The sequence below is a fragment of the Protomyctophum bolini genome, assembly GCF_963924005.1.
Source record: "Protomyctophum bolini genome assembly, chromosome: 22".
NCBI lineage: Eukaryota > Metazoa > Chordata > Actinopteri > Myctophiformes > Myctophidae > Protomyctophum > Protomyctophum bolini.
Genome location: NC_137883.1, coordinates 16,353,127 through 16,381,089, shown reverse-complemented (window position 1 = coordinate 16,381,089; position 27,963 = coordinate 16,353,127). Strand labels below are relative to the sequence as shown.

The 27,963-nt window shown below is 42.7% G+C and overlaps 1 protein-coding gene across 2 annotated transcripts; it reads left to right on the top strand.

Annotated features, from left to right (window-relative positions):
* Nucleotides 1-504: 504 nt before the first annotated feature.
* On the top strand, nt 505-27,963 carry st8sia5 (ST8 alpha-N-acetyl-neuraminide alpha-2,8-sialyltransferase 5). Of its 2 annotated transcripts, XM_080755474.1 has the most exons (9): nt 505-966; nt 3,697-3,807; nt 4,178-4,273; nt 8,636-8,728; nt 23,433-23,519; nt 25,041-25,185; nt 25,692-25,804; nt 26,006-26,098; nt 26,212-27,963. In XM_080755474.1, the coding sequence occupies exons 1-9, from the start codon at nt 821-823 to the stop codon at nt 26,672-26,674; spliced, it is 1,347 nt and encodes a 448-aa protein (XP_080611600.1). In that variant the 5' UTR covers nt 505-820; the 3' UTR covers nt 26,675-27,963. The 2 variants fall into 2 exon arrangements, with proteins under 2 accessions (XP_080611600.1, XP_080611599.1); XM_080755473.1 differs by lacking the exon at nt 4,178-4,273.

The following is a 27,963-nucleotide window of genomic DNA, read 5'->3' as shown; positions in this document are numbered from 1 at the left end:
AGACAATGCTGTGTGGGGAAATTGCTGTCCTCCGCAATGCCACAGTTCTGCTTTGATAGACTAGTTGAGCATTTGGACAAAACTATTTAATGACACGTGTTGAAGGTGTAGCCTATTAAGCCTACTATTGGAAAGGTTGCTGTGACCTTGCTTTTTGGCTGTCGAGCATCTTTAACTTGCCGAGGCGACGCGCGCGCCCCTGGCTGCATCATCAGCATCAGCACCACTCCTGTCACTTCGTTGCGAATTTCGGTCACGCGCCACACTGCCTCGACTTGAAACGAAGGATAGGCTATTTTCTTTCCTGTGGCAATTAGCCCTTATCAATCAAAAGGAAACCGAGCCTATATGCTAGATTTACGCCATTTCTTGAACCCTGATTTAGGCACCAAGGTTATGTGCGTTAGGCTTTTACAAAAAATCATAGCCAACTGGATATTGTGGATAACATCTGCATTGCCTGTTTTCGATCGAGCCACTGCACCTATAGGCTACGACGTCAAGACGAATAGCGCAGAATTTCCGATTGATGTCAAGACCTTCATAGGCATAGGCTACAGGACTTTTTATATTTCATAGGCCATCAAGCTGCAAAACATATAGAACGATTGCTAATAGTAGCTAAACAAAGGCCGAGCGCGGTGAGATCACAGTTGATGATAAACGCAATGCTCCCCAGACCATAGCTCCATGTTGTGGCACCAGAGCAGCCTAAAACGCGATGGAAAATGTCCTCGGATGATTCCAATACACCGTTGTGATTGATTCTGGATGCAGCGACGAGAGAGTCCTGACTCGGGGTTTCTGCAGGGACCCGTGGATGTTGCGCCGAAGAATGGGATACTCCGACCCAACGTCGGGTAAAGATATACTCGGCAATAGGTCTCTTTGCTTCATATTTATTTGCGCATTTGGACTCGTCACCTTATTGCAACAGATTCTCTATGGCAAAAACTACGTAAAAAGGTAAGTGTCGTTTTTGTTTATATGTCTATTTAAAGATGAAAAAAAGAAGAAAAAAACATGCCTCATCAATTAACGCATTGCTTTATTTTTTGCGCGTTATGCTATAAGAGCCTAATCAATTGCAGGCTTTTCTCAATCACCTTTGTTTTGCAGTAGCCTATTAGGCTTATGCAAATAGATGATTCAGAAAGTAGCTTCTAAAAGCCATATTAGAAGAAGAATTATGATATAGGCCTATAGGTTTATGAATTACATGTGTTCACCTTAATATATGGGTTAAATATGGGGGCAGCCTGGATGAGCTTTTGGTTGGGTGATGAGAGGAGGAGCTTTAAAATGAATAATAGCAATTAGCCATCCATTTTCCAGTGGCTGCATATACTATTTTCATTAGATTTATTTTGGGCTATTTTCTGAAAGTGAAGCATCACATTCATGCCATACACTGTATACCCAAGCTGTGTATGGCAATGTTTTCCCTTTGTTTTTGTCTTTTATTTTATTTTCCGAGTGAGTGGTCAGAAAGAATGAAATGATGAAAAGGGGATAAATGGATGTGATCATGCGAATCAGCGATGAAGAGTAGGTAGCCTACTCAAATGCACGTATGTGCGCACATACGTGTGTGTGTGTGTGTGTGTGTGTGTGTGTGCGTGCGTGCGTGTGACTCTGTGAAAGTCTCCAGATCTACTGTAAATGCTGTCATTTTATATTATGAGGTGTCTGTCTGCATGCTAAAACCATCACACAAGGCGTAGTCCATAAGCCTACAGCCCCACCCAGTCAACAACACACTCTTTCACAATCACACTATCAACATACCGGGATCTATCACTTCCTGTATACACACCCAGAGGAAACCATCTCAGTCTGTGACTGGAAAAGACAGTAGGAGATACAGCTATATGGACACTGGTTCTCAATGCTGGGTTTCTGGGACCAACAGGGTGTCCAAAGGGACACTCAGGGTAAAACCAATGCTGAGAATTCTACAGTGTATATTGGCATCCCAAAGATTTAAGAAAAATGGTTCCATTTGTTCACCCTCAGAGTTACACACCCATGAGGGTCAATTTGGACCCCTGGTGGGCCCCGGATCAGACGTTGAGAAACAGTGAGCTATAGGAACCGCAATGTGATCATGCAAGCATTTATCTTCAGAGTTGGATAAACAGATTAGAAGTTTCTTAAATCCAGCATAAATATACCAGATACATGCTTGTATAGTCAATTGTAGCAATGTCATACATCAATCTGTCCATATGTCCCTGATTTTCCTATATGTATAGTGACATATAGCGTCTGCTCATGGCCTGCCTCCGCTGATATTAACAAATAATCAACAGTTTTGGTGGTGGTGGCGGTCGTTGGACTGTGACATGACAAGGCAGAAAGGAGTTCACTTTCAACCTGACAGCACTATCATTTTGGGATTGTCATTAATGACTCAAATGTTCAACTTTCTTTTTTCTTTTCTTTATAGCACAAATAGCAGATCTACAAGATTATGATGCCACACATTGTGAGCTTGTTCTGGGGCTTCTGCAATTTGTCATAAGACAGAAAATAGGAGATAATAAGCTCACCTGCTTATTATTGTTATCGTTATGAAGCTTGTAGATCTGCTGTTTTCTCTGCTTAATAATAGGAAAGGTTTTAAACACTTTTTTCCAATAATGACATGCTAAAAATAGGGACACCAGGTTGAAAGTGGTTATTAAATAATACACAGTGGGTGACCCACTTTGTACACCAAGGCATATTAACTTCCTTCATCCCTGCTTGACTTGAACAGGGTTACAGCTAAAAATATCCTCCGCAGCACCAATGTCTTCTGGGAAGAGCAGAAAGTATAAAGAAATCATTCCAACTCAGTGTCACACACCAAAGCCTCAGTGTTAATTCAACCCTGATGAGAGTGTACCATCTTTGTACGAGTGATCCCCATTCAAGGAAGTACTTACCCATGCATTTAAAAGATGAACCTATAGTTACATGCCAGTTCTGCCCTCAAAACCTTAAGACTACTTTCAAATAGTAACAAAAAAACAAATGTTGTTCATTAAATATAAATAGTGTAGAGCAGCGTTAATGTCTGCTGTTTGTCCAATCTGATACATCACATCTGAGTGATAGTTGTAGCTTAATGGAACCATGAATGGCTTTTAAAGCTGCAATCCATCATACTTAGGTCTTTCCTGGGACCGAACCCAAGTCTTCCACATGGGAAAACGAAATGTAGATCTCAATGGAATATAGGGAGACCGATAACCAGCGTGCTAGTTATATTAATTGTATTGACGTTCTTTATGTGGATTGGTCAAAATAAAGATTCATGCACTAAAACTGTTCCAGATTGCAGCTTTAAACTTAGCATCAAAGATGGTATTTTGATCTAAATAGCATCAGGCTCATCAGCAGTCCTAATAGATGTAGATATAGATGTAGATGTAATTAAGCCTGGCTTTTGATCGGCTATTTCAGGTAGAAATGAAATCTCAGAATAGATATCATGCAATGCTGATCCAGGTCATTGCAGTAAATCTGTCAGGCGTCTGGAATCAGAATGCTGGGAAATGCATTTTACATTCCTTAATGTATGTTTTATGTGTGCACAAACACATTCGTTTTGTGAGGGTTTGGTTTAATGTATTTGACGTTTGGAGAAGACAAAAAAAAGAAAGAAAAAGGACAATAAATCCCCAATAAACTGACTCATTTTCTTATTAGTGCGCAACAGTTTAGCCGACTCAAAGGGGACGAGACAGGAAATTGGACGGGTCCTGTTAATTTCTCGGATGATGGATCTCTGAAGCCGGCCAGAACCGCCGGGAGGAAAAGGTACCTTTCTATGGTGATTTACGGCTAACACCTCTGAGAAAGAGAGAGAGAGAGAGTGAGAGAGTGAGAGAGGGAGAGGGAGAGAGAGTGAGTGTGTGTGTGTGTGTGTGTGTGTGTGTGTGTGTGTGTGTGTGTGTGTGTGTGTGTGTGTGTGTGTGTGTGTGTGTGTGTGTGTGTGTGTGTGTGTGTGTGTGTGTGTGTGTGTGTGTGTGTGTGTGTGTGTGTGTGTGAAAGAGAGAGAGAGAGAGAGAATTAAAATTCATCACAGTGATGCTGACCCAGGCCTGCATGTGTGGACTGGTTGACTGATGCGTCCACCTGTGACCTTAGACAACGTCATCTCTAACTCAACGTGTCTGCATGTTGACAGATGTTTCCGTCAGAATTTTCAGCCAGATTCACAGATCTCCGTAATAGTCACACCCTGCATATCCGATATTAAGAAGAAAAAAAAACGCTCTCAAAGGTAGGCCGGTTTGAAGGCATTTATACATTCACAGAAACTCAAGAATGCCTCTGTATTTTCCATTAGTTTGAAAGGAATAAACTCATATATATATATATATATCTATATTTTCAGTGGTGGTTGCACTTCCAATCTGCTCTTGCATGTTGTCTGATCCCTCTCACCGTGAACCCTGAAACCCTGACCCAACCCATGAGAAGCTGGTTGAACTACGTATTGTCCTCGTATCTCTGTGTCCCCATCCAGCACCTCGTCCTCCTCAACCCGTGTGTCATGTGTCCTGCACAGCTCTGTGTCTATGTCATATACACATAGTGTGGACACTTGTCTGCTGTCCCTATACGTCCCCTGCTCACATCTGCATATGTCTCCTTCCGTCACCTGGATCTCCTTATTTCCACGTTAAGCCTGATGATGATTTAAGCCAGACTGAAGCCACATTTATACGCATAGTTCCATGCCGGTGACACACATATACTGTAGAAAACAGGCAAAGTACAAGCTGACAACGCATCGCAAATCGACTTGTCGGCTTGTACATCGGCTGTTTTCCATGTAAGACACTACCAAACATCTAAGTACTGAATAAATCCGGCATCATACTTCGTCGTACAATGTTGTTGTTTTTAGCGATGAAAATAGCAGATCTACAAGCTGACATTTCATGCTCTACTATTTTCACCCTATTACTCTGTCATATACGACAGAGAATTAATTATTAATTCATGATTAAAATTAAGTTGCATCATGACTTTATCTTTTAAAAGACAACACTAACATTCTAGTTTATAGGTATCCGAGAGGTCAAGTTTCAGTGCCGTGAAAATGAGATCTTAGCAGGTTACGGACATTCAGAAATAGTATTCATTTCAGTGAATTACTGGGTTTCTTTAGTATAGTAATTAACCCCAATACAAATATTTAATCTTTATAAAACTGGATGAATATAAATAAGAATATAAAATGTTCTTCAAATTAAAGCTGCAATCCCTCTATTTTATGTCTGATGGCGGCACATCTATTGTCCATGATTCTGGGGTGCCGTCTGCTTCAAATAACTTTATTGACATTGTCAACCAGTAGGTGTCCTACCGACATCAGGGTCTAAATGTCTCAATGGAAGAGTAGGGAGACCACCTCCAACCACTGCACAATGTGTTAACATACTCTACCACACAGATTGATTAAAATAAATCCCAGATTGTAATTCTTTAATATAGGACACATGCCACTTCAATATTTATAATCAATTGTCTAACCTCACAGAAATACATGGATCATCTGGTGGATGTAGACAGTCAATGTCATTGTTCCTTTCAAGTTTAATTTCATCCCATTTAGCATTTTTCAGTTTTCTTATGTTTATTTTCTCTTTCTTTCTTTACTCATATTTAACTACAAAGCCACATAATGTCGTGTGCAAAATTATAACATTATTACAAAAATATTAGTAGCTGGCAACAACTGTGTTGTAATGAAAACCAATATTAGTTGAGTTTTGAAAATTACTTTTTGAAAGTGGCATTATATAATTTCTATGCGTTCGAAATTCCATTCCATACATGCATTTTCAGAGTTATTTTTTTATATTCTTTTGACAACCCCCAATGTTGAAATAGAAAATAGATATTTGGCTCCATTCCAAGCTCCTGTTGACTCACTCAACATACAGTATCAAGGTCAACTCCCAGTAAAGTGACTGTATGGCTCGATATCCTTATGCACAAGTCTATTTAACCACACCTCTTTTATACTTTCAATTCCTTTTAAAAAATAGGGAAAAAAGCCAATCTATGAATTGCATCGTGACACGTTGCGAGCTTGTGGAAGGGCTATTTTGGAAGATTTTTGAAAATCTTTGAAAACGACATGCCCAAAATAGGTATGCCATATTGAAAGTGGTTAAATGTGGCTAAAGGGAGATTTTCTCTGAGAACACCATGCATACGGTGACCAATAGATATGGGAATTAGAGTAGCATTGTTAGGCCCAAAAAGGCAAAAATAATTCACAATATTGTAATTATGTAAATGCTTTTGATAGCTTCATTGCCTATCTGTTGCCTTGTGTCTGTTTAATGAAAATGTAGTACAATATATTGAAAATAATGCTGTATATTTGCATGCCTAATTTATAGCATATGAACAATTGTTTTGAGATGAATGAGTATTAATACAGATAATAATTTGGGGTTAACATTAAGGATTAATTGTGAGATCCAAATATCATGCAATTAGTTTTTCACTTCAGTGACTGCTTTGATCTACTTGTACTCTTTGTAGTAACGTGGTGGTTTATTCTTCTGTGGAACCTTTTGTTAATCCTTTGATTTCCAAACATAGAATCTCTCTTTGTACATTTTACAGCACAGATGTAATTTAGTCACTCAAGAGTTAATCACATATAACTTGTAAATGAATACCGTTACGCTGTCAGCTCTGTACTTGGTTCGCTCTTTTTCCCCCTCTATATCTCTTAAAATGAAATAAATTATCTACAATCTCACAACGTAATGCGTTGTGTCACGATGTGATCTTGTGCTGTGGATCTGCTATTTTCTGTGAACGTTTGCCCCAGAATAGGGATGCTAGGGTTCAAGCAAAGCAGTGAAAGTAATTTAAGGAAATAGCACAGATGAAGGCTTTATACTAACTAGATACTTCAATTCCTTACTTACTTACTGTAAGCCTTCTGATCTTCCAAGTAAAATGTGTCCTGTACACAGTATCTTACATTTTCCAACTAATTTTGAAAACATAGAAACAAAATAAATACATTTAGAGGTGCAAGCGCTCATCACCTCCACACAAATCCCTTTCCAACCCCCACTCGCCTGCAACCTCCCAAAACCTCACACCTATTTACATGAAATACATCATTGTCCTCAAATGCTGCATTTTTTTAAAAGACAAATGGCAACTGATGGGCAAGTTAATCTGAAGTTCAAGCTTAAAAGAATAAAACATTTCTGTCGTGAAAAATGTTTGACCATGTCTTTAAAGTTTTCTCCACAGACGCCATTCAGAACAGTCACACCACCACCATGCCAAACATCTGATTATTTGTGTGCTTTTTTGTTAATGTCGTCATTCCGTCATGATGATTTATAAGGTGATTTTCTGTGTCACAAATGTCTTTAAGATTTCCAAATCCTCTCTGCATGCAAATGCTGAATGAAATCATTCAGACTCTTTAGCTCTATATCAAGATAAGTTAAATGAAATCAGGGTAAATGGGTTGATTTCAAGAGGGAGAATGACGGTTGCTTGTACTTTATGATTACATGTGCATGAGCATGTGTCTGTGTGAGTGTGCATGTCATACCAGCTACAGTAGCCTATATTAACAAATCAAAGTGTTTGTGTTTTCATTAATTCAATTGGAAGATTTTCATGTAATCTTTGACAATCACGTATTTTATTTTTTTGTATAATTTGAAAATATCTTCCAAACACATCAATTTCATTACCATATAGAACCACACAGATGTACTGTACTAACCAAAACAGTAAGTTACACCATCTAATACACCAACCCGCCCACATGATGTCAACTGTAAAGTTTAGACTGTTTTGGGGATTACATAATTGTTATATATTTGTTTTATAGGCCTAACTGTCTGTATACTAACTGTAAATATACTAACAGACAAACATCTCCATCCTAAACTAGACTGTGTCACTGTCTTTTGTGACATTGTGAGCTATAATAAGTTTCCTCACTTGTACAATTGTCATCTCATCATGTCTTTAAACCCAAATGCCAGAGTGATTTCATTATCGTCCCCTTCTTAAAATAATGTCATTATTTTGGGAAATTTATATTTTTGCCAGTCAGTTCTTCATGACACTGGCCTAATAATAAAGTCCTAATTGAAAATAATCATGCTGTTCCCACCCCTTTTAGTATAAGCACATTAGTGTGATTTCTTTGCCTAAAATTGCCTAAGTCTGGAGAAAATCAATTAATCCACAAATAATTTGGCCTAAATCAGGTTTATAATTGCCAAGTCCAAATAGAAATCCTCTTATGTTACATAACTGACAGTGTTACTGTCAATAGTTATATATTGTTATACACTTTTTGGGTGAAATGATTAAGACATATCATCATATAGATGTTTATAATTGTTTTGAATGACTTTGTTCGGTTTTCTGAAAAAAAAACTTTATTGGCCTTATTTCAAGAAGGTGACTTTATGTCATTAACTGAGGCCGAAAGGATTCGACTTAGGCACATTTAAGATGTCTCTTATTGTCTGTTCCCATGACACACCACTCCATAATAATACATCAACAGTATAGTAATCCGGTCAGTGTGAGGTCTAGTGTGGTTGCAGGCTAACTGTGTCTATCCCTCTAGATATCTGGACACATATGAAGGCAGCTATGACTTCAACTCCACTGCTTGCAAGGAGCTCAGGCAGGAAATGATCGATGTCAAAGTCCTGACCATGTGAGTGCTCTCCTGCCAATGGGCATGTTTGTCATTTTATACTCTAATCTGAGATGATTTAACGCAATTTAAAAAAATGTAAAAGTCAGAAATGAGCAATACAGAACAGTGTTGATTCAGACATCATACTTAACTTTAGTCATCTGTCTAGTTTTAATCAACTAAATATCCTAAGATTTTAGTTGACTAAATACAGTTGATTTTGTCGATTGCCATCAAAAAAATATTTTGGAAGCCCTTGTAATGGCTGATTTTACACTTGATTGTATGCTGAAAATAGCCGATCTACAAACTTATGAGCTTGTAGATCTGATATTTTCAGAGCGCAACACCCGAGCGCAACCAAATAAAAAAATAGTTGTCTTTTAGTTATACTGGATCTCTTCTCCACTCATCCCTCCCTAAAGTCTAGTTTGTATTTGTTGATGAAATTGTCAATATATTTAATCTTAGTTTTAGTTTTTATTTAGTTTTCGTCAGTGAAAAGGTACTCATTGACGACATTTGTCGTCATTGTTTTAAGTCGACGAAACCAACACTGACACAGAATGTATAAATCCTGAATATTCCAGGAGACAAACACATAGATTGGTGTTTCAATAATAACTAGAAAAAGCGCGCCTCGGGGGACAGGTCTCATGATTTGCGTCCTTTTGTACAAAACGGGCCACTCCTGAAAACAACAGAATGGAATATAAGAAATCAAACAGACCCGTCTTGATTACATGACTATAGAGATCATGTGTACCGATTTGCATGCGATTTGGATAAAATCTGAAAGAGTAATATATAAAAAGAAATGTTTTACATAAGTCGGCCTCCTGGTGGCGCTATAAGAGCAGATGTGAAAAATGCAGGTCAAAGGATTTTCCTTGGCCTCTAGGGAGTGTGCAACTATGATACAAGATTTACACATATCAGTGGAGTTATAGGTAAAAACACGAATGGGCCAGTTATAGCGCCACCATGAGGCTGATGTGAATATTGGCATTTCTTCCTCGGCCTAGTGGGAATCTGCATGCAAAATTTCCCTAAAAAAATAATGTGTTTTGCAAATATCTGCCTCATGGTGGCACTATAACAGGCTGTTGTGGGAAAATTGGGGCAGAGGTTCATCATTGGCATCCAGGGAGTGTGTGTGCACAGTTTGGCAGACGGACGGACGGAGCACAAAACATACTCTCCCCATGCCTTCGGCCTGGTGGAGACAATAATGTGGCTCAGTCGAGTATGTGGAGCGGCCACTTGGGAGACAGAAGGTTACTGGTTGGATCCCTGGCTCCCTCTGAGGTGGTTGGTGCATTGTACGGTTTCCTCCTGTTGTCAGTGTGAATGGCTAAATTTTAAGAGCTTTTAAATATATTTGTATTATGATATAATACAGCCATTAACAGGCATGCCACATCTTAAATATTGTATGTTAAAAGCCCAATTTAGTTGTAAGAAATAGGTCCCTCCCAAAAATGTCTGAAGCCAAATGGCTCTGTGCATGACTGTGGTCCAGGTTTCCAGCAGTAAAGGTGGCATATGCGTTTCAAGTTAATTTTCCCATAGCTTCATCTGAATGGCTGAATGATTGAATCATTTAATTGACATGCTCAGAGCCTATTACAGGCAAACAGCATGGAATATCAAAACCCTGTTTTGATGATCAATGTCACATATGGCTCACAAGAACATTTGACTAATTTGGTTAAAATAAAATCATGTTTCTGCAACAAACAGTGGCATTTGTAGCAGTTGTGGCACCCATGGCCGGGTTCTAAGATGAATTGCTTTTGGTTCTGTGTTGTTTAGAAGCCAATTTGCCTACTGGGAATGTGCATGCAAAGTTTGATGCTAATCCGTCCAGCGGTTTGTGAGACTATCCATGCAAAGACATATCAGACAGAGGCGAAAAAATAACCTCCGCCTCCCAGCCTGAGATGTTTGTGTGTGTGCGCAAAAATAATAATAGGCACGATTCACCTGGTTAGGTCACATTCATACTGTTGTGATATACAACAGGATATGTGTATGAGTGCCTATGCTGTGTACTTGTACATGAATATACAAATGTACAGGATATGTATACTGCCATGAACTGTAACTGTAACTTTAGCCACTGAAGCCATCTCAGAGAGCAAGGACACTTGCTGCTAGCCGATGTTATTGTTATGTCTCTGTGGCACGTCATGAGGACACGAGGATCCAGAGTTAGTATATATGATTCTGTATGTGTGTAATAAAATGTGAACCTTTGGCGAGATACTGTCTGAGTGTCCCGTTATTACTGTTCTCCCGGGCCCGTCCGATCGCCGCCGTTACCACAGGAATAATTCAGTTGGATTATCACACACCACCCAGTCTGCACACACACTACCGGTCAGCCAGAACCGGACCAGGGTCCTCAACAAGATATTACAACAATTGGTGCCAGGAAGTGGGATACCAGCGCAAGAGGTGAGTCACTCCATGTTATATTCTTTCTAAGAGAATAAGTGCACTCTCCTCTTGTCTGGTAATTTCCATGTTCATATAGTTGTATGCAGGATTTATTTTTAGTTAAATCCTGCCTGTGTCGTTCTCACAGATTTTGTATGCCTCCAAATTTTCACTGACATAGACCCTGTTAGTCAGCTTGTTTGAAAGTGACTGGTGTAGTTCTTGTGACTTGACAGAGTTTGGAAAAAGACTGCGTAGTTAGATACGCGCAGCAATATGGTTAGAGTCCATATTTAGACTGACGTTTGGTACGCCAGCAGTGATTATTACACTTTCCTTGTAAAGGTCAGTGGCCTTCAGTGTTGCATCGCAGCTGAGGTTATAAGCCGGATCAATAGCCTACTTTGTCCGCACAACAGCTGAGAGTTTTGCCTGTTGTTTTAATTAATCTGTTAGATGTTGTCTAACAGGGTACGCCTGTAAAAAAAAAAAAGCACAGTTTGTGTACTAAGCCTGTGGTGTGTTTCCCACAGCAAAACTTGGATTCCACTCTGATCATTTGTATTAAAAGTCACTTTAGATAGAACACATTAGGTACCCAACAGAGGTATCAGTAGAGGGCTGGTGTGTGAAGTGATACAGATTGAATATTCCTGCTGGTTTGTATTTGTTTTGTGTTTTCCGCCGCTTATTTGGAGCTTGGAAATGGGCCAGGGTAAAAGCAAGGTTAAGTTTGGGGAGGTTTTAGGAGTCCAGGGGAAACCATCCAAAACCAGGTCTCAAAATGTTAAATACAAAACATCAGAAGACGTTCCTCCTGGGGCATGGGGAAAAAGTAAACAAAACACAGCACAAACCCCACTGCCAAATGAGACTCCCATACAGTTTGTCACTCGGATTCATGGATCGTTCTATACAGATCCATTTGTTGAGCTAGTGGCTGGCTGGTCAGAGGTGCGTGTTCCTCGCTTAGCAAGACCTTATCCAAAAAAGGGGTCATTCACAGCAGAGCATATGACAATGTGTAAACGTATGATTTTTGATTATGAGGGAGATTCCAAGTGGAATTATCCTTACATGAAGGAAGCTTTCTCCGCCTGGGAGAAGGCAAAGCCAACATGGGATAAAGCTCACACCCATAAATGTGTCCAATCTGCCAAGAATAGGCAGTATGCGTTCCCTGCTAAATCTGCTCCTTCAGCAGATAAGGATGAGGATGATGAATTCATCGCTCAATTAATGTGTGGGGACACTGCGCCAGCAGCAGAGGGGATAGAAATGGGTGCAGGCCAAACAGGGCCGGAGCATCTACCCCCGTCCGGAGACCCGGATAGGTGGCAAGAATCCCCAGGTGCTGTGGGTAGAGCACTGGCCGCATTACAGCCAGTGCAAGCATCCGTGGTAAGGACTGCCTCCCCACCTGCAGCCACTGCAGAATCAGGAGCCATACCCAAAAGGGCTCAGGAGAGTAAGACGGTCATACATGTGCCCGCCAAGACTAGGTTGGCAAGTCAACGTGAGTTGGAACAACAATTAGCACACTTAAGTACAGAATTGGTCAGCGAGGTTGATGCCGCTGAAAAACAGGCTAAAATAGCTGCCCTGAGAGAACAGATGTATTTGACGAGGGAAGCACTGGATAGGGTGGAGTCAGAGTCTACCAAAGGTAAAGACAATGTCACAGAGCGGCAACTTGCATTGCCGTGTGTGACTTTGAGTGATAGAAAAGTCATAAAAAAACCCACAGAGGTTAATGTGTCTGAGATGCAACATGCATTTCCGTTTGTGACTTATGGTGAAGGACAAGTCATGGTAAAGCCCACTGACATCATTGCGCTGTCTGCAATATGCGACAAGGCACCCAATCCAGCACAGAACCCGTCCATCTTTTGCTCATATTTACAGAGAGTGTGTAGATATCACCAGCTCACAGGACCTGATTACAGGTTCATTCTGGAACAATGTTTGAAAGACACCCCAGAGCAGGAAGTGCTAGAACAGGTGAAAGGCTTAGACCCTAAGTACGATGCCCCTTCTGCTGATGGTTATGTTTGGCAAGATCAGAACCATGTAAAGGCTTTGTTTGTTGACCTAAAGGCCTACCTAACAAAATTACATGCACAGACACGAGACATTACGTTTGCAGCCGCCTGCAAGCAGTTGAACAATGAGACAGCGTCTGCTTTCTTCATTCGTTTCCATAGTGCATGGGTTGGACATGCTGGGCTTCCCACTGAGGACAAGATGGCTGTGTTGTTTATCTCTACATTTTTGAGCAACATGCTGCCTCAACATGCACAGGCAGTGAGAATCATATTCTCCAATGTGAGCCAGATGACTGTAGATGCTTTTGGGAAGCAGCTAAGAGAGAAAGATGCAGCAGGTATTTTTCCCTTAGAAAAGTCAATTGGCCCCTTAACCACAATGTTTTCACATCAGGTGGAGGGTCAGGGTGAGCATCAGGGTGGCGAGGAGGCCTCAGGCTCCTCCCGCAATTACAGCAGAAAGGACAAGTGCTATTTCTGCCATAGACCGGGCCACTGGAGCCGTGATTGCAGGAAAAAGAGTAAGTGGCAAGCTAAAAGGGGTCAGCAGGGTCAAGGTAATGACCAGGGCCAGGCCCAGTGTAGTCAGCAGGGCCATGCACAGTGTAGTCAGAACCAGGGCCATGCACAGTTTAGTCAGAATCAGGGACATGCCCAGGGTAATCAGAATAACGGGCAGGCCCCGCAGCAAGTGCAAGACCACCAATTCCCCATGAAATGGAACGGCCCGTCTCAACAAAATCAATAGGGCTGCCCACAGACTAGAGCCCCGGTGCGTGCAATGTTACAGTTACAATTAAGTGGTGCTTCAGAAACAATGCCTATGATGTGTTTGGAATTGTTTGATTATCAGCAGAACAAATGGTGTTCATATTCATTTTTGGTTGACACGGGTGCTGATCAATCATCCTTGGCAATGAAGTATTACGATGGTCCTGTTTCTTCAGCATCGATCGAATCTGTGGGTATAAATGGGGCTCCTATCATATGTCCAAAAACGCATCCAATGTATGTGCGTTCCCCAAATGATCCATCATTGAATTTACAACATAAGTTTGTTGTGATACCTGCATGCCCTTTTAATTTAATAGGCAGGGACCTGCTTTTTAAAATGGGATGCACGCTTTCTTTTGGAAAGACAGGATTGACACTACATACAGATACACTGAATCACGTTATGCTCTCACACATGCCCAAAAGGCCTGCACAGTCTCACGTCACTCTTTCAGAGGCTGATATGAGAATGTTGGGTACTCTAGCACAGTCCATTAACCCCTCGCTGACAGCTCCTTTGAGTCAGACGCCACTGTGTATTTTTTCCCCCGAGAAGGACAGTGAGCCTGGCTCCGATGTGTATATAGATCAGTTATTAGTGTTCCCAGACATGTTGTTGTTATCAGATAACAAGAAAGCAGTGTTCATGCTGGCCGCAGACAGCGGAGCCACGGAAGGCAGAGCAAGCTATTTTAAGCCTATTGCTTCCCCTCTCAGCCCAGGAATTAAGACAACTCTGAGCAAGCATTCTACTCAGAATCAGCCGCTCCTTATTCCAGATTATTTAAGGGACATCCCTAGCACCTTTTGGGCCACGCATGGTGCGGATACAGGCTATATAGATTGCACACCATATAAAGCGGTGCTAAAAGAGGGCGCACGCCCGGTTTTCTGTAAGCAATATCCACTTTCCATACAGAAAGAGGAGGGGCTCAGTCCCATAATTGAGTCTCTGCTTGAACAGGGGGTTATATTTCCCACTACTTCACCTTTTAATACTCCCATTAACCCGATTCGAAAATCTTCGGGAGAATATAGGTTTACCCATGACCTTCGTAAGGTCAATGAGTTAATTGTGCCATTAGGATCACATGTAGCTGACATCCCCTCTATTCTGACTGTCATACCTTCTGACCATACCCACTTCACCACATGTGACCTGAGCAATGCATATTTTAGCATTCCTGTGGATGTGGAAACTCAGCCGCTCCTAGCTTTTACATACAAGCGACAACAGTACAGTTACCGGAGATTGCCACAAGGGTATATAGACTCATCCTCTGCTTTCTCAGCTGTGGTGCACGCCACGCTGGCGTCCTTCTTTCCACCGCCAGGATGTACGCTGGTCACATATGCGGATGACCTGCTTTTATCAGCCGGGTCTAAAGAACTTTGTCATGAGGCGTCCATCATGTTGCTGAAGCATTTAGCTGCTGCTGGGTTCAAGGCAGCGCTGCACAAGATTCAGTGGGCACTTCCTGAGGTGAAATACCTGGGCTTTATCCTGGCCCAGGGAAAAAGGACATTGTCTGCCGATCGCATCCAGCTCATACAAGCCGTTCCCCCGCCTGAGACTAAAAAGGCGATGGCCAGCTTTTTAGGCCTAACAAACTTTTGCAGGGCTTGGATACCAGATTGTTCCTTTTTTGACAGGACTCTGAGGGCTGCATGTTTAGAGACTGAACCAGATAAGATTGTATGGACAGAGGAGATGAGGTTCTCCTTTTCTGCTTTAAAGAGAGCTCTGTGTTCGAGTCCCGGCCTCGGCCTGCCGAACTATGACATTCCTTTCCATCTCTATGTGAAAGAGGGCGCCAGCACGACGGCTGCGGTACTTGCTCAAGAGCACGGGAATAGCTATAGGCCCGTGGCGTATCTCAGCAAGACCTTTGACTCTATTGTACAGGGTATGCCTGGCTGTTTGCGAGCGGTGGCGGCATGTGCGATGATGGTCACAGACGCACAGAGGATAGTACAAGGACATTCCCTGATACTACATGCATCACATCATGTATTGACTATTTTACAGCACATTTCATCACAGCACATGACTGCACAACGACGATGTAGATATGACCAAATTTTGACCAATACTATAGGCCTGACTGTAAAGTCACTGCCGGACTCTAATCCTGCTGCACTTCTGCATGCGTTACTTACTAACAGCAGTGCACAGTCCAGTCATACCGTGGACACAGCCCCATATGACCATGACTGTCTAGAGGAGATTAATGCTTCAACGGCAGCGAGAATAGATTTGTCTACAGTTCCATTTGAATTCGGAGCGCATGTTTATGTAGACGGGTCCTGCTCAAAACCTGCAGACGGGGTTTATCTATGTGGGTATGCCGTGTGCCAGCTGCCAGACACAGTCCTTGAGGCGTATTCATTACCATTTATCTCTGCACAAGCGGCTGAATTAGTAGCTCTGTTGAGAGCTTGTAGATTACATAGTAAAGAAACTTTAACTGTGTACACTGACTCGATCTATGCTTTTAATGTGGTTCATTGTTTCGCAAAATTATGGGCTTTGCGAGGGTTTGTTTCTGCAGACCGCAAGCAGATATCCCACAAAACATTAATAGCAGACTTGTTACAGGCTGTCAACCTCCCAGATAAGGTAGCTGTAGTAAAGGTTAAGGGTCACAGCCAGAAGGGAGACACTGATGCTGAGGGAAACAATTTTGCAGACCGGGTGGCCGGCTGGGCCTCCCGTGAAGGCCTGCCATCTCCCCATTTCACAGAAAACACCTCATATTCAATGTTTGCTGCCACATACACCCCGCAATACACAGACATTCTGATATTGCAGACCAGTGCCAATATTGAAGATCTTGAGCACTGGGCATCAAGGGGTTGCATTACAGCAGATGATGGTTTGATATATGACAGAGAAAAAAGGTTATGCCTGCCACTAAGCTGTTTGCCATTTCTAGTCCGTCATTTTCATGGCGTTGGACATGTTGGTCAGACAGGTGTTATTGGTATTCTAAAGACTAGGTTTTGCATCAGAAAAATGCAAAGCACAGTGAAGTTGATTATAGGCTCATGTTTGATCTGTGTCAGAGCGCACAAAGGGAAGGTCCCCATCAAACATGACGCATTGCCAACTCCGACAGCACCATTTCAATCTTTGCAAATAGATTTCACTCACATGCCCCAAAAGGGTCCATTCAAATACATGTTGGTGATTGTGTGTGAATTTAGCAAATGGCCTGAAGCGTTTCCCTGTTCAAACGAGAAGGCAAAGACTGTTGTTAGAATACTGGCAAAGGAGATATTCCCTAGGTATGGTCTAGCCATGTCTTTGAATTCAGATGGAGGTCCAGCATTCACAGCAAAGGTCACTAGATTGCTCTGTAAATATTTACAGATTGAATGGAAATATCATATTCCATATCATCCGGAAAGTTCCGCTTATGTGGAACGGATGAACAGGACTCTTAAGTTGAGAGTCACAAAGGCAGCCATGGACTTGGGAAAGAGCTGGGTTGATGTTTTGCCTGCTGTTTTAGCTGAAATCAGGATGACCCCGAGTGCCACCACTAAATTGTCACCCTTTGAGGTGATCATGGGAAGGCCATTTCCAACTCCATGGGTTAGAGGCGGGAGGGCGCCTTGTCTCCCGGGGGATCTAGATGTAGTTGTGTGTGATTATACCGATGCGTTAATCCACACATTGAATGGCATCTATGGTGACGTGTCTCTATCTTTTCCTCTTCCCTCAGATAAACCAACGCATCCGTTCCAGCCTGGTGACAGGGTGCTGATACTGTCGCTAAAAACGAAAGGAGTCGGGGAACCCCCATACGGCCCTCCGACGACAGTACTAGCGGTGACAAGGACCGCAGTACTCACAGATTCTGCCGCCCAATGGATCCACGCCACGAGGCTCAAGCCAGCCCCCAAGGAGCAGAATATCGGCTGACGGTGCTAATGGCACATCAGGACGGCGAGGGACGGAGGAAGATATGCAGCCACAGGACCCTTTTTGGGTTAACCACCCTGCTTCTAATGGCTGGAATAGCCGTTCACTGGATGGCATGCAAGTACTTTCCCGTCCCCGCTCGGTGCTCCAGTGACCAGGTCAAAAGGTCAACTCGAGGCACGATATCTGCATCCTACGATCCATGGGCTGACAGTTATGACCCCAAGCATGTCTATATGACCAATTCATGGTGGAGATATGCCCGATTCACAGCACGCTCAAGGGGACATAACGCTTCCTGCTACGTGTGCTCGCACATGCCACAATCTATCTCTACACCGATGCTCAAGGTCAGAGACCTTGACTGGGAGCACACTCAGTGCTTAGTAGCACTGGCGACACATCCTGGGGTGAACACTGATTGGAAAGATGCAGACTTTTCTAAACCTTTGGATTTAACAGACACCCCATCAAAGCTGGTTGGCAAATGCCCAAAACTCATTGCAGGGCCCCAGAACCCTATCAAGTTCCCGAGCCCAATCGTTGTCCCTGAGGACATGACATTTGACAGCTGCTTTGTCAATGATGGAACTAGGCTATTGGGAAATGTCACATTAACTAAGTGTGACAGGGTCTGGTCCCACTGCCCTTATTTGCACGAGCATGCTGCAAAATACTGCAATGACACCTGTCAACAAGATCCCAAATTGAGTGGGTATGCATATGCAAAGGACCTTACTTTTGCTCTACAATTGGACAATGGGAACAAAACTTTGTGTGCCGTCATTGCTCCCACATGCATGGGAACCAGAGTATTACCGGACTGGTTTTGGTTGTGTGGCCATAATGTATGGACCGCACTCCCGCCCAACTGGGGAGGGGTCTGTACGATGGTATGGTTACAAGATCCGACCTATGTTGTTCCACACACTGCACATGCCAACACGTTTCACAGTCGTTCAAAGAGGGCCTCAGTTACGAAGGGACGCAGTACAGTACCCCACAATCACAAGTTGTGGACAGGGGGAGACAAATTTTTACAATCCCTTTTCCCATGGGTGGGGGTAGGTGAAGTACGTGAGGAAGTGGAAGAGAACAGGTATAGACTAATGGCATTTATCAATGAATCCGTCATCGAAGGAGAGAGTGTGCGCAAGGAGTTAACGGCCTTGCGCTTGATGGTCATGGCTCACAGGCTTGTGTTAGATTTGTTGACAGCGGCATCTGGGGGGGTTTGTGTACTCATAGGGGAAGGGGAACAGACATGTTGTACTTTTATCCCACAAAACGATGCTGATGGTCAAATCATACAACAGGCCTTAACCAACATGACTCAAATAAGACAGGAGCTCCAGAATAGAGAAGTGACAGATGAAGGAGAGTTCAGTTGGTTAGATTCATTAATGTCAGGTTGGACAGGTCTATTATTCCGAATAGCCATTCCAATAGTAATGTGCATCTTTGTTTTCTGTGTTGGGTTGATGTGTGTTAAAGCATGTATTAGTAAGGCTGTAGGTAGCTCTGTAAACACAGCATTCCTGTTACAGACTAGGAGTACTCACACAGTGGATAACATACCGGTCGCTGAAAATGTTTGTGAATACTGTGGCTATGTAGCGCCAGACAGTGAGTAAGGACAGATAAAGAAAAAAACAAGAGTAGAATAGAGTCAGACTACACTGATCCGTGTAATGGTGTTGGAATTAGACACAACTGACTTAAAAAAGGTTGATTCTTCATTAGCTAGAAATGATGTAATTTAAACACAATCAGATTTCAGATTGATTTCAGTGTTGATTTTATTGTACCTTTCCCTCTTCCCCCAATCCTATTTTCCTTGTTCCCTTCCCAACCCTTCCTATTAATTTTTTATGTTTTGAATAATGTAGTTTGGATTGCTCGATCTCCTCTTTTCTTTCTGTGTTTCTCTCTCTCTCTCTCTCTCCCTCTCTCCCTCTCTCTCTCTCTCTCTCTCTCTCTCTCTCTCTCTCCCTGTCTCTGTTTTTCGCGTACAAACATGTCGCATGCGTGTGCTCGTCCTTAGGATGGTTGATGAGGATAAAGGAGGGCTCGATGCAATTTTCCTAGCAAAGATTTATCACAGATTAAGTGAAAGGGTCATATTAAAATGACTGTCTAGGTTTTTCGGTATCGAGGCATGATTGTACGCTTTTCCGTAACCACAGCAGAGTTGTTCTTTCAGAACAAAAGAGGGCACTGTTGTGATATACAACAGGATATGTGTATGAGTGCCTATGCTGTGTACTTGTACATGAATATACAAATGTACAGGATATGTATACTGCCATGAACTGTAACTGTAACTTTAGCCACTGAAGCCATCTCAGAGAGCAAGGACACTTGCTGCTAGCCGATGTTATTGTTATGTCTCTGTGGCACGTCATGAGGACACGAGGATCCAGAGTTAGTATATATGATTCTGTATGTGTGTAATAAAATGTGAACCTTTGGCGAGATACTGTCTGAGTGTCCCGTTATTACTGTTCTCCCGGGCCCGTCCGATCGCCGCCGTTACCACAGGAATAATTCAGTTGGATTATCACACACCACCCAGTCTGCACACACACTACCGGTCAGCCAGAACCGGACCAGGGTCCTCAACAAGATATTACAACACATACCAGAGAGCTTTGCTGTGATTAAAACGAATTCTGCTGCGCATTTTCAGAAAGTGCACTTCGTTTGGCAGGTGTGAAGGCTCATTCGAATCGTAATGCGTATCAAAGAACCGCATTATACTCCGAGCAAAAAAGGGGGGTTTCGCTTCGCTTCCAATCGCACTCGATTACGATTCGGTGCAGGTGTGAATGCAATCCGCAGTAATTAAAGGAAATGAAGCAAATAATGTGGCGGGTGAGGAGCTGAACACAGTTGGAGACGGAGAAGGCATATTTACGCAGCGCAAAGATGTCCCGTTACCGTGGATAGACGTGGTCGAATGAGGAGACTGAAGCCCTGATCGAAATGAGGACGAGTACATTAATCAATTGCTTAAGAAAACACATAAACACTGCAGTGCAGTGTAATAGTATTATAGCCTACATAATATTCTGTCTGTCTGTGCGTGTCGTAAACATGGAGGGCTGTCACTGTGTGGGGACTAGTGGGGACTGGAACTTTCATCTCAATAAACGTGTAAACATTTTGCGCTGCTGTCTGTTATCAGTGTGCTCAGCGCTGTGCCTCCATGCCCAAAAGAACAGTGTGTGGCTGCGTGCGTATTGAGAGAGCGAGAGAGAGAGGGGGGGGGGGGGGGGGTCCAGTCCCAGACGGCACGACACATGCACGTTATCTTATGAGTATAATTTTATCACCATAGATTTCACTGTGTTGTAGGCTGTGTTGTAGTAGGCTAGGTTCATGAATGGAACACATTAATAAAGGTCCCCCCTGCTGTGTTTCCAATTGCTACGGATGACAGTGTGAAGGCAAATTAAATATGCAAGAATCCCAAAATCTCCGCCCATACGCATGAGTCTACTGAAGTATTAGGTGAGAATGTGACCGTAGTGAGGTAGAGGTGCAGTCAGTGTACAAGCATCCAATGGCCTTTCAGTGAGCCCTCCTTTCCAGCATTGAACCCCTCTTGTAGTAGTAGTCGGACAATTAGCTAAATTGATTACCCTCCACAGAGATGGCATTTTTCTCAGTCTCATTGAAGGTCCTGGCACAAAGCTTGATGGCTGTTACTGAGAACAGCTGCTGAGTGTGAGCCGGCCAAAGCAAAATTAATTCCAGAGAAAATCACACCTCTCGCTAATCTAAACGAAATTTCAGTACAGAAGCATCTAGCTGTAGAAGGAGCTCATTGTTACAACATCAATTAATAGCTGTTTCCAGTGATTAAAGGGCAGAGAATGTGGAGCTTGCCATCACAGTGCCAATTTTTTTTTCCAGCTGTACTTCCTGCCAGCCAGAACTGTACTTAAAGTTAAAGAAACATGGAATATGTTTTTGTAATACTTTAGATAGATAATTAGTAATCTGTTCCCAGAAGCTTGTATAAAGGTACCAGTTGTATTTAAAGAACAAAGTGTACAGTTTGGTGATATAGCAAGTCTCATTCTATATGCTTTCTGGGTAGTTAAACATGTTTTATGGACAACATTGAAATTAATCTGCTGATGATTTGGGTTTCGGGATGCCATAATAATTTCCCCAAACTCTGGTCCAATTGATAAATTGATGCTGATGTTGTAATCCCAAATCTGTGTTCCAAGATTGTATAACGGGTATTAACGAAGTACATCTTTGTGATAGATCTTTATAAATTATAGAAACTTGATTTTTGGACAGACCTGCAGTTACAAGAAAGTAACTAAGGTCACATTCTCACCTAATACTTCGGTAGACTCATGCGTATGGGCAGAGATTTTGGGATTCTTGCATATTTAATTTGCTGCGGTTTGCCTTTACACTGTCATCCGTAGCAATTGGAAATGCATCAGGGGGGACCTTTATCAATGTGTTCCATTCATAAACCTAGCCTACAACACAGCCTACAACACAGTGAAATCTATGGTGATAAAATTATACTCATAACGTGCATGTGTCGTGCCGTCTGGGACTGGACCCCCCCCCCTCCCCTCTCGCTCTCACTATACGCACGCAGCCACACACTGTTCTTTTGGGCATGCAGGGACCACGCTGAGCGCACTGATTTAACAGTCAGCAGCGCAAAATGTTTACACGTTTATTGAGATGAAAGTTCCACTAGTCCCCACAGTGACAGCACTCGATGTTTACGGCACGCACAGACAGACAGAATATTATGTAGGCTATAATACCGTACTATTACACTGCACTGCAGTGTTTATGTGTTTTCTTAAGCAATTGATTAATGATATGATGATGATATTAATGTACTTGATTAATGGACATCTTTGCGCTGCGTAAAATATGCTTTCTCCGTCTCCAACTGTGTTCAGCTCCTCACCCGCCACATTGTTTGCTTAATTTCCTTTATTTACTGCGGATTGCATTCACACTTGCACCGAATCGTAATCAAGTGCGATTTGAAGCGAAACCCCCGTTTTTGCTCGGAGTATAATGCGGTTCTTTGATACGCATTACGATTCGAATGAGCCTTCACACCTGCCAAACGAAGTGCACTTTCTGAAAATGCGCAGCAGAATTCGTTCTAATCGCAGCAAAGCTCTCTGGTATGAATGTGACCTAAGGGGTGAGTAGCTGGTTTGGTCTATGGAACTCCATAGGCTCGCAAAGCCGAACAGAGCTGCAAATATAAAAAAGGAGGTACCTGGTAAATTATACTCTTTCAGATCTGAGAATTATCTTAAACCATTATCATCCATAACGTTGGCAAGTACATGAATGCCACAATTGGACCATGATTTGGACTACAAAAGAACAACCTCCGCTACGCAATAAAGGGTTATGAGCCGTGTGAGCCGGCCAAAGCAATCATTCATTCCAGAGCAAATCACACCTCTCTGTACTGGCATACATTATCAGGAATAATTTTGTATCCTCTTATGCGTCTGCTATATAGGGTGAAAACCTCAGATCTGTTTGAGAGATGGAGGAACATGCAAGTGTGCAAATGGGAGCAGAACAAAGTCGAGACCGAAAACTTCAGGTAAGCACACGTCGTAAACACACACGTTAGCCACAATAATAAAGAGAACCATATGGTATCCAGACCTGCAGTCTCTTCCTCTGGAGTATGTTGTGCAACTTGTGCATGGGTTTTGTCTTCATAAAGACGCCGACATCAGTTACCCTGTTTCTGAGGCTACCCTGATGAAGGCATTGTTGCCACAACCCATGAGTGTATTTCTTATTCTTGACATGCATTAGCCTATTAAACGCAATTTAATTTGCTCCTTTAAAGGTCTGGTGACATTCTCATTCTTCTTCTTCTTATTATTGCGACTGCAGGTCACATTAACTCTGAAATCGTGCATTTCCATTGAATCAGTTGTTTGGTTGGTCACTCCAGACATGATGCCACGTGACATCACGTGACATCATCAGGGTTGGAGATCCCTGATGTCATCAATATTAAGCCCATATATAGAGAAGCCTTATGTCATCAATATTGGCCAGCAACTCTGCATCTGACCTCAAACCTCAAAACCTTAGATCTCCATATATGGAGCTGACCTGTTCTGATATTCCATAATTATGTTGATCCTTCCCCATCCATCCTTCCTCTTTGATGTCTCCCTTTTGACTGATACCTGTCCATTTTAAACTCTAGACGGGCCTGTCCAAAAGTTATTAGTGCAGCTGGCGAAAACTAGAGTTCTCGACAGGTCCGAAAATTAAGTCCCGGCCCTACCTGGGCCCTCATCAAACCCTGTACACTCAACACACTGCTCCCGCTGCCACCCTTGAAGATCTCCATATATGGAGCTGACCTGTTCTGACATCCATCCACATGTTCATCTGACCTCATCAAACCATATATGGCCAGTACAGAATTAATTCCATATGTTGATCTGACCCCTCCCATGCCAAAGCGCCAGCGCTCGCCCAGCAGTCTTCCGTCACCCAGGCGGATGCGTGCACACGACCTCGCTCTTTAGAAGACGTCTTACTGTTTTCTTTCTTTTAAAAAAAAATTTTCACCTCAATATTCCACCTAAAAAACCTGAACTTTGAACATTCCGTAGATTTTCTGTGGTCTGGACCAGGGTTTTCTGAATAATTAGCCTCAAAAAGTGGTCTGATTTGCCTGTGGACGGTGATCAGAATCATCAGAATCCGTGGGTCGACAAAATAAGGTAAAAACACTGCTAGTAGCAGAATAATGAATTAATTAATACCTGACAATCAATGTGTTAATACTTTTCATTGGTTGAAATGCATTTTCTTAAATGCATAGTTCCAGATCTAGATTTGAATGACATCATCATCATCCACAGGCAGAGAACTGTTTGAGGCCAATTAAACCCCAGACCACAGAAAATCTACTGAATCTTCAAGGTTCAGTTTGTTTGGGTGCAATCGAGGTCAGAAAACCATAAAAAATGTCACCAGACCTTTAAGTAATTTAGTCATTGGTGCCATACAATTAGTTATTATTTCCACTGTTGTTTTCTCGTTGCAAAGGTCCTATTCTAACCTTCATGTCTTTCTTCGGTGCCCGCCAAAGGATGTCTCTGTCTCGGTGTTGTAACGCTCCTTCGTTCCTGTTTACCACCAAGAGGAACACACCTGCAGGTACGAAGCTGCGCTATGAGGTAGACACCAGCGGTATCCTGCCCATCACCACTGAGGTCTTCAAGATGTTCCCTGATGTGGGTGTACATTGCAAGACGAGACATTTGTTGACACATACAGTAGGATTCTGTGTGCTTTCATCTGTGTTGACTGTGTTGTACTACTCTCATGTTACCTTCCGTTATTGGCGCTAATTATCAGAATTTCAGGAGCAGGACCACACCTCGATCAATTCCCTTCCATTCTCCTATACAAATGCTCTCCTAACCATCTCCCCTCCATTTCGCTCTTGCATTCAGCCAGCGCCCCTCCCTCCCACCCCTGCTACTCTCTACGATCCGTATTTAGGCACCGAGGGAGTTCATCATGCCTGGGAGCTACAGGGAACTCCCTACATAGCTTCCCCACACCATAGATGGCAATCGAGGACCTCAGCAATCAAGTCTCAGACATCATTCATTTTGTTTTTTGTTTTGTTTTGATTGTTTTGTTCAATAAATCTGCTGATTGATGGTGTGGTTCTTGCTTGTGAAATGTCACTAAATCCTGCAATGAATGTCGTTTGACTATCTGTTTCATCCAGGACATGCCGTACACTAAATCACAATACAAGAAATGTGCTGTTATTGGAAACGGGGGCATCATCAAGAACAGCAAATGTGGAAAGGAGATTGATTCAGCAGATTTTGTTTTTAGGTATGCACAGCATGGAATCCTTTAAGTCTAAGTTATATTTGCCACATTACGTTTTGAAAATAAATTGGCCATTTTCGCTGTTTTTGTATATTTCATTCTTTAAATCTTTTGAAAAGAGTAGCCAATGTCATTCCCAAAACAGGGACACCATGGTTAATGAGGTCATTTATTTAATATTGAATATTTGTCTTTTGTTCGCAGATGTAATATACCACCCATCAGTGAGAAGTACTCTGCTGACGTCGGCACCAAAACAGATCTGGTGACAATAAACCCAAGTATTATTACAGAAAGGTACCATAATCATCCCGCAGTGTGAAATGTCAGTCTGAGATCTGTCTGCCTGCCTGTCTGTGGCTCTATCTCTATAGGCTATTTCATATGTACTTCCACTTCCTTCCCTGCAGGTTCCAGAAGCTGGAGAAATGGCGGCGGCCGTTTTACGAGGTCCTCCAGAACTACGATAACTCCTCCGTGGTCCTTCCCGCGTTCTACAACATCCGCAACACGGACGTCTCCTTCCGGGTCAAGTACATGCTCGACGACTTTGACTCCCAACGGGGCGCGTTCTTCTTCCACCCCCAGTACCTGCTCAACGTGCAGCGCTTCTGGGCCGTGCAGGGCGTCCGAGCCAAGCGCCTCAGCAGTGGCCTGATGCTGGTGACCGCCGCGCTGGAGATGTGCGAGGAGGTGCACCTCTATGGCTTCTGGGCCTTTCCCATGAACCCATCGGGCATCTTCATCACTCACCACTACTACGACAACGTCAAGCCTCGTCCTGGCTTCCACGCCATGCCCCATGAGATCTTTAACTTCATGCACATGCACACACGCGGAATCGTCAACGTGCACACTGGCCAGTGTAGGTGACTTGACACCCGCGGTGTCCCCTGCTACAATGTCTTGTGGAAGTTAACCGTTTTAACCCCTTCGACCCTAGCGTCACTTGTCTGGGGACGAACATTTCGCGAAAATAGCATGATCTACAAGCTCGCGACGTGACCTTGTAGATCGGCTACATAAGACCCCCGTCAAGTACATAGGATTAAAGTGGACGACCTTTATTTATACATTTTTGGTACATTTTTATGGTTACAGTTACGGCGTTACCTGATGGATTTTGTTGATAAATAAGATGGTTCAGTATTTCTTTTCAGCTGAAAAAGAAAGATATAGCCTTTTGGAACATGCTTTTGTGTTCTCTGTAGCTCCTTTACATTATGGAAGGTTGCCTGCTTTAATGTCGACTACATACAGTATGATTTCTACTTGAGGTGTACATTAATTTACTTAGCAAATCAATAACTTTTTTTTTTTTTATGTGGAAAAGTGGTCTTCCTCGTGATGTCGTATTTGTGACGTCTTTTTAGTGGAGTTGTTGATTTGTACTCAACATTGCACAAGTAGTTACGCTGAAACAGGGCCATCATGTCCCACCCTTTCTCTTCTAGATTTGCACAGCAAAGTCCTCAGTGTACCACTTAACACAATACTTTGTCGCAGGATGGTGTAGCTCAGTGGTTCCCAAACCTTTTCATGTCAAGGACCCCCACATTGAAACAAATTAGCCCGCGGACCCACATTTGGGAGAAGATGTTTACGGCTCTAGCCGTGATTCTCACCCGTTTAATTTCAAGGACCCCCAGTTTGACATGCATTAGGCTAGGGACACCATTTTATGGAATTTCTATCTCTGGGACCCCAATTTATATTGTAAAATCAATGTTAATTTAACTCTGAGAGTGTACAAATGGAAGTTCCATTTGTACACTCTCAGAGTTACACACCCATAAGGATCCATTTGGTTACAAACTATCATTTAGTTGGGGAGTGGGACCCACTGGAACTCCCTCAAGGACCCCTGGGGGTCCCCTGGCCCCACTTTGGGAACCACTGGTGTAGCTGATCTACAAGCTCACATATTGCAATGCAACTTGTAGATCTGCTATTTTGGAAATGAACACAAATTATCGCCTATCATGACATAGTTAAGGATAGGACAGGATAGGACAGGTTAACAGTTAATTAATGCTCCAGTGGGATTCAGGGTGTTACATGCAGCAGCACAGAGTAAGAAGAGTAAAAGTACAACGTGCACAATAGACAATAAATACAGCAATAAATACAGCACTAAACTAAACACTAATACAATACAGATC